Source organism: Micromesistius poutassou (genome assembly GCF_964030765.1).
Source record: "Micromesistius poutassou genome assembly, chromosome: 14".
NCBI lineage: Eukaryota > Metazoa > Chordata > Actinopteri > Gadiformes > Gadidae > Micromesistius > Micromesistius poutassou.
This window is the reverse complement of record NC_140284.1, coordinates 6,537,218-6,549,717: the sequence shown is the minus strand read 5'-3', so window position 1 is coordinate 6,549,717 and position 12,500 is coordinate 6,537,218. Positions and strand designations below refer to the sequence as shown.

The following is a 12,500-nucleotide window of genomic DNA, read 5'->3' as shown; positions in this document are numbered from 1 at the left end:
TCCTGTGTGTGTGTGTCTCTCTCTCACTCTCTCGCCCCTCTCTATCTTCTCTCTGTCCCTCGCTTGCCCGCTATATCCCTCCCTTTTCGTTCTCTCTCCCTCTCTTGCTTGCTATCTCCCTCTCTTTCTACTTTCCCCCCTCGCTCTCACTCTCTCTCTCTCTCTCTCTCTCTCTCTCTCTCTCTCTCTCTCTCTCTCTCTCTCTCTCACTCACACACACACACACACACACACACACACACACACACACACACACACACACACACACACTAATTGCAGCATTGAAGCCATCTAAGTCGTCTCTCGGACTGTTTTTCAGAAAACCTAATCGTGCAGAGTGACCTAATTATCTGTGTGCTGTTTTCCCAGCCAAAGCTGGTAATTTGGCAGCAATTGACCTCCTGCAGTTTGTCAGCGAATAAAAACATGTGTAAGGCCGCCAGCTAACGAGGGGCCTAAGGACTGTGGGGGTCTTGTGTTTGGGCCGTCGCACCGACACAACCAACACTTCTGAGTCCCCTTCAGATATCTTTTACCTCCGCACCACTTCTGCCGTAGTACGTCCTATTCCACTGTGTCACAACATTACTCTGAAAAGCTGTTGAGCAGACATGGACTTTGAGTGTGGGGCTGCTCCCGAGTGATTTCTGACCAATCAGGGCATGTCTTCCCAGATTGGTTCAGGGGAATCGATCTTGCCTGTCAATCACAGGTGCGTGAAATACAACACTTGTCAATGTTGGACGGACTTTGTGAGGGAGGGGCTGAGAAGGTTGTTGGGTTTAAAAACTAATTTTAAGTTATCCCTCTTTGCAACACTTGAATCTTACCCACAGCAGCTTTACATTTTGTGTGCAGCTCAACTCACTTAAAATGAATGAAAAAAGTACACTTAATTCAATTAAGTATACATGTAACCAGTTTTAGTTAGATGTAGACATATAGGCCTAGTATATGACAGTGTTTTGGGCAGAAATGCTAATAAATGCAACTTTGAAGCATTAATGAAGTTGTAAATAGTGAATTCATACTGAATTCAGCATTTTAAAGCATTGTTTCTAAAAGAAAACTTATTAGTAAACAAATGATAATCAGTTATTCATTATTAATAACATAACTAGAAATTGTTCATAAGATCAATAATAAAGCATAGGTTGATGTTTACTAACTATTTATAAATGTTAAAGCTGCTTTATAAACACAATTTAATGCTGCAATTCCTATTTAATTTAGGAAGGTATAAGCCATTAGTTAAGTATTCTATGTAAGCTCAACTTAAGCAAAGACTATAGATGCTTTACTAATTTTTACTACTTATTACTACTGCTGCAATAGTACCTGACTGAACGCCATTTCCAGCCTTTAAATGTAATAATGTTATAAATTATTAGAAAAGCAAATATAGTCCTCACAGATAAGCTAACACAAATACTTTACTAATGCTTTCTAACTAGAGTTGATCAATCCAGCCTTTACATTCCATTTATACTTCCTTAGTAAGGCACAAATAGATCACAGGCTTTCTAACTTCCTGACCTAATCATGAAATGCAGCATTATTTGTGTTTATAAAGCATTATTAACACATTGTAAATAGTTTTAAAATAATTAGCTTTATAAATGCGTATGAACCAATGATTTTATTAATATGGTATTACTTTTTATGAATTTATATAGTGTCTATTTATGTTCATGAACAATGTTTTATAAATTAAGAATTCACAGTTTCAAAGTACTACTTACTTTGAAGTTGCAGTTATTCTAAATTGCGACCGTGGTTTTAGTAAATTCAGCTTTTGTACTGTACTCTAAATTAGCAGCACAAAAATGGCCAAGCACATAAAAGTTGAATGCACGTAGACATTTTCCCATAAAATGTACTTCATTTCCTAAATGTGGTCGCTTGTCTAAACATTGTCGGTTTATGAGGAGTGAGTAATTCTACCAGTATAGTGTGTTTGTGTGTAGTTTGTGTGTGTGTGTGTGTGTGTGTGTGTGTTTGTATGTATGCATGCGTGCATGTGTGTGTTTGTGTGTGTGTGTGTGTGTGTGTGTGTGTGTGTGTGTGTGTGTGTGTGTGTGTGTGCGCGTGTGCGTTTGTGCGTGTGTGATAAATAGAGAATAAGAGGGAAGCGAATGAGAGAGTGAGAAAAAGAGAAAGAAAGAAAGAAGGAAAGAATAAACAAAGGAAAGATAGAGTGTCTGTGGCTCTTGCTCAGCCAAATGGATAAATATAAAAAAATGCTTTCTAATTTCAAGATACATTTCAGTTTTTTTTTGGTGGAAAAAGATTTAAGTGCGATGAATCAGCTTTTACATCTGCAGAAAGTTATAGGGCTCCTGAGTTCTTTGCTATAGTCTGTCTTAGTGACTCTGGAGTAATGAAGAGCGTTGCAAACAGTCCGAACTGGCAGCTGCCGCCGATCCCCCTCCAACCGGATCATTCCTCCTTCTTCTTGTTGAGCTTACAGCCTGAAGAATGCACTCCAATATTTGCCTTGCAAAGTGACATTATATTTATTATAAAGGGATTTTTGAGTGGTTTAAAGTGGTTGATTAAGTGGTGATTATTAATATTATTATAAGTAGTAGAAGTCGTAGTAGTAGTAGTAGTAGTAGTAGTAGTAGTAGTAGTAGTAGTAATAATAGTAGTAATAATAGTGTTATCTTTGTTGCTGTTGTCATTGTTTTGTTATTATTATTATACATATTATGTAGCCTAGTAGTGGTAGTAGTAGTAGTAGTAGTAGTAGTAGTAGTATTTGCATTGTTTATTTTAATAGCTATGCCCATTTGAGTATAATTAATTCAATTTCTCAATTGAATTGCTTTCTGGTGTCTTCTCACCAAAGTAAATATAAATGCCATGTACAACCTACATCTCGATATATCAATTCATAAACATGACCAATCGTGGTCTTTATTGCTATGGTCTCTTAACTTGCTCTCTTTGAACGGCTTGTTCATATCGTGAAGGGATAACCTCGGGGCTAATACAGCAGTAATGTCCTCCATGCTCTAGATTCAGAGGAGGAATGCACTGAGAGAATATAACAGCTGTGTGCCATTATAATAAATATGTAAGAGTTAATGTACAGCGGGCCGGTCACCCACTCCTTTAGGACAGGGTGACTCAGAGTGACAATTCATCATCCAATTCAGATTCTTCTGTACAATTGGTAAACCAATGATAAACTAAATTCCTCATTATTTCATCATTAAACTCCAAATTTTACACCTGAGCCAGATGGACTCAATTTTCAATCAATCCTTGTCTGAATTATAGAACATCACATTTTTTATTGGAAAATCTTTTCCCCAAGTGCTTGTTTTCTTAAACACATCACAAGTTACAGAAGCTTCGATAGAGGGCTTGTACATCAGAATGCATCATGGAATTTATTGTTGCTGATACTCGCCATCTTGAGAGGAGTCAAAAGGGTTGTAATGAACATAAATATACCATAGCACAAGCTAATTAATACTTTGTTTTGTCACACCTTGCATGAGAAACACTGCTGCAGTGTCATATGAATTCACAATGTACAAGCTCCATTGCTCCATGTCTATACAATATCATATCCATGAGTTTCTTATTTATCTGGATAATAAGGCAGCGTTTGGCTTCAGGGAGATAAGGAAAATGTTTGAAATGGTTTTTTTTTACCGCACAACTATTATCCTGATTCTTCTTCCAAAATATATTTATTCAGGAAGAAACAAAAGTGTCCCTCTGGATATTATATGCTGTAATTCCAGACTTGCTATAATGGTTTATAAATGCTACGCTATCTTTGCTATTTATGCTATGTGTGTCACTGAAATTGTGCCTCTGGGCTTGTGGGTCAATGTTTCAGAGAAGCTAACAAGCAAGCATGCGACTGTTGGTCCTACAAGGACACTCACGCGAGCCCCCGGCTGCTTCATTGTATCTGGGTGTGTATGAGTGTGTGTGTATATATGTATGCATCTGTGTATGTTTCTGCTTGTTTACAGATTGTCCACTTATTATTGTTGTCAATCTGAGATTAAATGAGCCAAAAACCTACTATGTATGTTGTGTCTTAATTACGTTCTGCAATCATTTGTTTGGAGACAAGTTCAATTCATAACCCTATAAACAGGATTTACAGTGTGTACACACACACACACACACACACACACACACACACACACACACACACACACACACACACACACACACACACACACGCATACATGTATTCTGGAATAAGGCATAACAAAAAATGCAACTAATCGCCTAAAGAAATGCAAACTCTTTTGCCATGTTGTTAAAAATGCCTTGTTTGTTAACACACATTATTAAAAATGCCAATTGCAATAGGTGAGGATTTAAAGGATGAGTGTACATTTCAACATTATAATATCCCCATAATTTCTGTTTACTGCTGCAGTCTGCAGGCGGAAGTGTATTTTGAATTAATGATAGATACAGAGGTGAGGTTTTTTTTAACATCTAAACACTAACATGTTTACGTATTACCCACACACAGACAAACAAATGTGCGTGCACGCACACACACACACACACACACACACACACACACACACACACACACACACACACACACACAGACACACACACACACACACACACACACACACACACGCACACACACACACACACACACACACACACACACACACACACACACACAGAAAAACACATCTACACACGTGCATGCACACACACATACACACACCCATGCATCTCTATAGATTCTAGCTCTGCTTTAGCATGCAGCTATCTGAGCAATTACAGCTGCTTCCCACGGGCTCCTGTGAAGGGCCAGTAAGCTAATATGCTAATGAAGATAAATTGAGGTAATCCCCTCCTTCTCCTCAAGATGTGTCTTGAGAGAGAGAGAGAGAGAGAGAGAGAGAGAGAGAGAGAGAGAGAGAGAGAGAGAGAGAGAGAGAGAGAGAGACGTTGTGGTGGTGTAGGGGGACGTACAGATGTAAATAACTTTATCCAAATCTCCCATGAAGCCACATGCTCCTCTCTACTTCTCTACCACCCTGCCAGGATAATTGACCCGTATGAGCCAGAAGGCTCATACCACAGTAAGATCTCCTCCTATGAAGCATATCTGGCCCGATGTCAAGGACATGTGAAACAAGAGAGAAGGAACTTCCAAAAAACTGTATAGATAATCTCATATTAGTCATGCTTTTATGTTGTCTTTTGTAAGACCGTGAATAAAATATACATTTTAAACTTTATTCATACTAGTATCTCATAATTTACTTTTACATTTTGTTTTTTCTCTGGGATGAATGAAGTACCCCATCTATCTATCTGTATAAAAACAAAGATCTGGCTGCCGTGACGACGGAGTGCACACTTTCAGCCATGGGCGTGGCACAAACAGGCTGGCAGCAGCGCTTGTGTGTATGCTAGCCTCATCGAAAGCTTTGTGTGTGTGCGTGTGTGTGTGCATGTGTGTGTGTGTGTGTGTGTGTGTGTGTGTGTGTGTGTCATAAAGTGAAGGAGCATAATGACACAGGGGCCCATTACACACGGTATTTAGAGATTATACTAACAGTGTGGTTTTGTGGTTACAGTCGCACTTGATGGCAACCATGTGTACCACAGGATATACACACTTAGACTTCACTGACAAATAATGAAATAATCAGAGCCAGAGTACACTAACTCATGATTAAGTCTCATTGGCCTGGCCTATGACAAAGGCATTGGTTATGATTCATCATGACAGATGGACTCTCTGGGCTCTGACGAACCGCCCCGTGAGAATTCATTGGTAATTGGTTTTAGATTTTTGCGCTTGATGAAAAAAAAACATCATAAGAAGTTGTGTCCAGCTGTTCCACAGGGTTCTTGTCGAGCACAGTCCAATCTATAGCACGAGCTGACGTAGATGCGCTGAACGGAACAGAAATACACGGGGTCCACACCCTCCACAAATTTGATTCCCGTGCATGAATCTGCGGCTCAGCAATGGTTTTCCTTCAAACTTCAATTCCTTGAGTCGTTTTTTCTTAACTCGGGCCAAGGTGGTGCAGTGCGTTTTCCAAGTTTCCAGTCCAAGGTCCTGCTAACATCGTTTGGAGGAGATCTTTCAATATCCACCCCACCCATCACATTTTTTTCACCACTATTGCCAAATCTTTCACTAAATACAGATGACAGAGAATAAAATAACATTCTATATCATGGTAACATTTCGGACATACGTTATATCATGTTTTATGAACGGTATTAAAACTAAGCTCAACACATATCTTTTTTTTTTCATTCTGACAATGGCCAGTCATCCAAAAGTACCTATCTGGGCCACACAATACTCTGCACAAGAATAAAAATATTTGATGAACCCACACAAAATACAGACATGCATTAATGGATCAGTTACATGATCATTAATTTATGTTATTCATTCATTTTCCTCTCCAATTGAATTTGGTTTTCTTTTTTTACAGAGGACAAATGAAGAAATATATATTCAAAAACCCATTTATATAAAACCATTTGATTAAATTTTTAATATTTTTTCCATTAGAAATCAAAAGGTACAATAGATGGAGGTTTAAAAAAAGTTGTTTAATTGTCCCTCCAATTCACTTTTCTGCATGGAACACAGTGCACACTTTTCATATATAAAAGCATAATTCATAAAAGTAATCTAGAAGATTAATCTTACCCATTCATACTATTGACGACCCAAAGGGTTCATATGTGTGCTTGAGGGGTACTAAGCAATATTTGATAAAGATTACAATGTTATTACTAATTTACTTTACACACTATATTGTTCATTCATTGATGAAATAATTCATAAGGGTATATTTAGTATTAAGGGCAGATCAGTGGAATGTCAGCAGAATTCAGAACAATCAGAAGTAATTTGTCATTTGACACGAATCGTGAGCCATCATCTGTTAACTTTCCTCTTCCTATATCCCTCTCATGTCTCCCGTCTGCTCGTCACACATGTATAATTAAGGGAAGCTGCTTTTTTTCTGAATATTTCAGATTAATAATGGCCGTACATCGAATACAGCAACATCCCGCACGAGGCAACTCAACACATGTTTGAACATAATTTACAATTACCACAGGCAGTCAAATCAGAAAGCAATAAAAAATATGGTACTGTTTCCAGCTTCCAGTCCAGCGAGAAAAAGACCCAGACAGACAGACAGACACACAGACAGGCGGGTAAATAGTAAGGCCTGCGAAAGGCTGAAAACAATGTGGAGATTAATGGCTTCTCTGTTGACAAACATTGCCTTGTCTTCTCAGATACCTCATCTCAGAAGGGTTCATGCAAAAGCAATCGCCACAAAAAATGTGTGTTTCAAATGAATTCTTCTTGACGCTGTCATTGTGTTTGTTGGCTGATATCACTCTAAACGTTAGCCTTGTGTGCATGTGTGTGTCCTTGTGCTTTTGTGTGTGTGTGTTTCTGTGTGTGTGCATGCATGCGGTTATGTGTGTGTGTCTGTGTGTGTGTGTGTGTGTGTGTGTGTGTGTGTGTGTGTGAATGTATGTGTGTGTTTCTGTGTGCATAAGTGCTTGAATGTTTATGCATGTGTGTGAGTGTGTGTGTGTGTGTGTGTGTGTGTGTGTGTGTGTGTGTGTGTGTGTGCTTTTGTGTGTCAAGATGATCCTATAGCAGATGGAGGCCTATATTGTCCAAGACAATACTGGCAGACAAGACGCGGGTAGAACAACAAAGGGAAAAAGAGAGATTGTCATTGTTTAAAGATTGATGTTGGCTGACTAAAACGCTCTCCTAGAGAAATATACATTCCCATTTGTTCAATCATTTCATTTCATTCAGCCATACCGTCATAGGGATTGTGGTCTCCACGCAGATTTGTGGAATTTGTTTTCACTATTCATTTCTTCTTAATAGCAAATGTAATTAATATTGAGGAACTAGCCATCAATAGCCAGTTTCAGCGAAGCTGTATTAACATTACCATTTGATTCTGTTTTTCTCCGCTGACTTTAATATGGGGCTGTGACTGCTCTGCATTGATAGGCATGCTTGTGTGTGTGGTGGCCACATGCCTGTGTGCAGGACTCCAGATATTAATTTCTCTCTGGTCTGGTCTGCATGCTTTCTTTCCTCCCCGTCTCTTCCAGCCCAAACCTCAACAGCATTAAGACGAACCAAATGTTATTTCCCCTGCTCTCTAATTGCCAGCTCTGAAGGCTGGAGTTGTTTAGCCATGGTCCCCGGTAAATCAACCCACCCTAGATGTGTGTTTACTCCCCCAGGTTCTTGTGTGCGAGTGAGGGTGAGGGGGTGTGTGTGTGTGTGGGGGGGGGGGGGGGGGGGGGGGAGAGAGTGCTGCTTTTTGCTTCCATGGTAACTTTAGGTCTGCGGCCATATCCCCTTCTCACTCTGGTTTTAAATGTTAGCATTGTACTGAGGCTGAGAACAATCAAAGCATTGTAAAATCTGTGTACGGATGACTGAGTACAGCTACAGCAAGTAACAGTGTTGCATGACCTTGTAAAAAGAATAAGCCGACTGGACCGAGGGTGGAGTAGCCGTAGGAATGAGATAAAACTACATTTTTATTCAATTGGTGCTTGTGCAATTTAATACATTAGATATAATACATCAAAGTGCTTTCTAAATTCCACAACAATTTATACTGGGCTCTAGACTACTAGTGCTGTTATAATCACAAAATCATCAGAGCTGCACAGGCCGGCCCGTGAGATGCACTAGTAATGGGATAGGACATGATGGAGAGGCTGGGCATGAAATCCAGGAACCTGATCGGATGTGTTTATGAGGAAAGTCAGAATCGCCCGACCTGCTGGCCCAGTCCCATCTGGATACAACACACACAATGGGATGAAATATCGACTTTATTAGCATTGGCATTATTCATATAATTTGTTATTAATATGATTCATTTTGGCGACTAATAATAAGCACAAATTTGATTTGTGTCTCCTCTTACCTTACGGCCCCTGGGTGTATTGTGCGTGTGTGTTTGCGTGGAGACCTTCCACACAGTTCCACACAATTCGACGTTCCTAGTATAGGCTCCATCCATCGCATCCGCGACCTCCACCCAAAACGCCCACCGCAACAGCTGGCTTAATCGTGATGTCACCCCACCCAAATCCTGAGCCTGTCAACTGCAGAATTAGTCTAAATTGTTGAGACGTGTTTAGACTTGAATTGTGATAAGGCCAAACATCTATCTAGCAAGCTATGGCTCAATGTTTTCAACGACGTGTATCGGGTTGTTTAACTCGCGAACACATATTAAATAGGACGATTTATTATTGCCAATTAGGATCACATTGGACGCAGGCTATTGTTGAATAAACAATTATTTTAACCATAACAGTGGACATTTGTGCCTATACGGTTATGCCCAAAGTGTATCAATGATGCATAGAAAAAAATGACCTCTTGTGAACCTCGCTGTCTACAGCTTTAGTGTCGACTCTGTAGGACCCAGCGGAACACTTGCACACCCGTTCTCACTCGTCGAGCCGGAGTGGAGAGAGCGAGACGGGAGAGCGAGCGAGGGAAAGTAGAAATAGAGCTAGCGAGCGATAGAGAGAGAAGAGAGAAGGAAAGAGAGAAGGAAAGAGAGAGAGAGAGAGAGAGAGAGAGATGAGAGAGAGAGAGAGAGAGAGAGAGAGAGAGGGGGGGAGTGAGAGGGAGTTTGAGAGAGAGCGCGAGCGAGGGGGAAAGTAGAAAGAGAGGGAGATAGCAAGCGAGAGAGGGGGAGAGAGAGAAAGAGAGAGAGAGACACAGAGAGAGAGAGAGAGAGAGGGGGGGGGGATACAGCGGGTAAGAGAGGGGCAGAGAGGAGAGAGAGCGAGAGAGCGAGCGAGGGGAGAAGTAAGAGAGGAAGATAGCAAGCGAGAAAGGGAGAGAGAAAGAGAAAAAGAGAGAAAGAGAGCAAGAGAGAGAAGGGGGAGAAAGAAAGAGAGGGGAGTAGGATGTATAAAGAGAAGAGATAGCGAGCAAAAGAGAGCGCGAGAGAGAGAGCGAGAGCGCGAGCGAGAAAGAGAGAGCGCGAGAGAGCGCAAGAGAGAGAGTGCGCGCGAGAGAGCGCGCACGAGGTAGAGGGAGAGCGAGCGAGAGGGAGAGAGAGAGCGAGTGGACGAGATCAGGGGAAACAGTTTTCACATCAGTCAGTGGCATGCTTCATGGAGTTATGTACCTCGCGCGCTGCCATTTGAACCGCCGTCATGTATTGCAAATCGCGAGCACTTGTTTTGGTCTTATCTCTTCTACTTTCGCTCGGGGTTCCAGTGTTTCTCGTCTATCCGTCCAATGAAGGTACGTACAACAAATCGATCCGTTAGTGGAGGAATATGAGGCATGTTCGGATCACGATCGTGTGTGTTGTGTTGTATATAGTGTACAGGCTATATAGGCTATATTTGGGGCCAGTCGCTCGCTGCTTCGCCCTGGACCTTTCAAGAGCGGCAACTGTCCTCTCAGGAGCAAAAGGTGATGGCTATTGTAAGCGATCGCAACAACTGGGACAAACAAAACCAAGGAAAAGCCCGAAACGACCCAATAGGGGTCCAATCTGATTCTCTCACCATTTTTTGGGGGAGACGTCAACTCGGTGTCTGTCAGCGGGGTAAGCCCGTACCGTGCGCGTGGTCTCGGATCGAGACACGCTGGAGGAGCAGTCGTGGTGTGGCACCGTGACGAAAGATCCCCGCGAGGGTCAAACGCTGCCGTGTCGCGGAGTTAGTAGGCTAACTATCAATCGTATGTGATCGCTGCTAATGCTTTAGCAGCGTAACAGTCGTAAGTGGAGGACAGTGGGGAACAGTGTTCGTGTGTTGTTAATAAAGGGGCCGAGGCTATGGGCATTATCGAAGACAGTTATGCGGTCTGAGAGGACAGCCGGGGCTTGGATGCGCAAGGGACCCTGAAAGCCTAGGAGATGTATTAGTGAATTTAGTGACACGTAGGCCTGTGTTTCAACGCACTGTTGGAAAGTGCGTTGAATTTGGAAATTAACCAAGGGAAGGTCAAATGTGATAATACCAGGACAGTTTTGATATCCCGACAGCAAACACACACACACACACACACACACACACACACACACACACACACACACACACACACACTCTCTCTCTCTCTCTCTCTCTCTCTCTCTCTCTCTCTCTCTCTCTCTCTCTCTCACTCACACACACACACACACACACACATTACATAAACAGTTACATATATTGTTATTGTATTCAATGTAGGCTACATAAAGTTTATACACATTGTAACATTTTTGCATTCAGTGTTGAATCATAGTATCAAATATATATATATATTTACCATTTTAAAATACATACATATATATATATATATATATATATATATATATATTTGATACATACACACACACACACACACACACACACACACACACACACACACACACACACACACACACACACACACACACACACACACACACACACACACACACACACACACACTTACACTAACTATTTGTGATATTTGCATTTCATTTGTCTTTAGTCTCATTTTTTAGCTCGAGTAACCTACTTGCCTATGGGCCTCGTGTGGTTCTGTACTCCGTTCCTAGAGTGAATACTCTACTAATGTCTGCCATTACGACATAAGATATCTTCAGAGAAAAAACATTATCCCCGAGGTTTATCTACATGCCCTACTTCCTACGAAATAATGCTCCGTTCAGTTTTGTTTTGATATTTAATTCCATACCCTTTCTAAAAACTTTTTGAAACTTGTTGTAATCTGATCAAAGCTTGTCGATTTAAATGTAAAAGTGCACGATAGGTTTATTATTTTAATTGTTATGCCTTTTGCCCTATAGTAAATTATTTTTGCCCCACTTTAGTGTATGGGCCTAAACTGACCACACTGTGGCCCATTTGGGAGACGGGACGGATTTTCTTCAGGAGTAGCCTATGTGAGGCCTGTACATGAACCGGGGGGCAATAGAGCCACTATGTAACTCACTATAACTAACCAACTTGTTTTCGGTAAGTTTTCTCCCTGTCCAGCTCCGTTGGTGATACCACATCAACTCCACAACGCCCCACTCCTCAGCGCATTGGTTGCCAGAGAGTGTCAGTGTCGAGCCGTGATCAATGTATTCTATTGAGCTGTGAATTATAGTATGGACTTGATACAACTTGTTGCTTGACTCTTGCTTAGGGCTTACGGTCAAATATGGATATGGATAACATGGTGTGGATTATTAAGTATATAGACTTAATTCACACCTAGACCTGGCCTTCCACTGCCTGTCTCGTATATTTTTTCAAGGATACAAAGGCCAGAGTGCTTGCTACAGACGCAAATGTTTTGATGCATGGTTTCGTCTACATTTGTACATTGAAACAGTGCATTGCAGCAATAATATTGCTGATGTTGAATCCTAACTCAGTAGACTACTTGGATGAAATGTTATTTCAAAGCTTAATGAGGTCATCCAGTTAAGGCCTTTCAAAGTGCCGTG

At 41.1% G+C, this 12,500-nt stretch overlaps 1 protein-coding gene across 3 annotated transcripts in view; it reads left to right on the top strand.

Moving 5' to 3' along the window:
* The first annotated feature begins 10,050 nt into the window (after positions 1-10,050).
* The window catches only part of epha3 (eph receptor A3), a 74,255-nt gene continuing 71,805 nt past the window's right edge, over positions 10,051-12,500 (top strand). For 2 of the 3 annotated variants that reach the window (XM_084478593.1, XM_084478595.1), the window contains exon 1: positions 10,052-10,312. In XM_084478593.1, coding sequence (XP_084334719.1) covers positions 10,222-10,312 — 91 coding nt within the window. In that variant the 5' untranslated portion in view covers positions 10,052-10,221. Of the gene's footprint in view, positions 10,313-12,500 lie in introns of all 3 variants that reach the window. The other variant, XM_084478594.1, reaches the window with a different exon arrangement.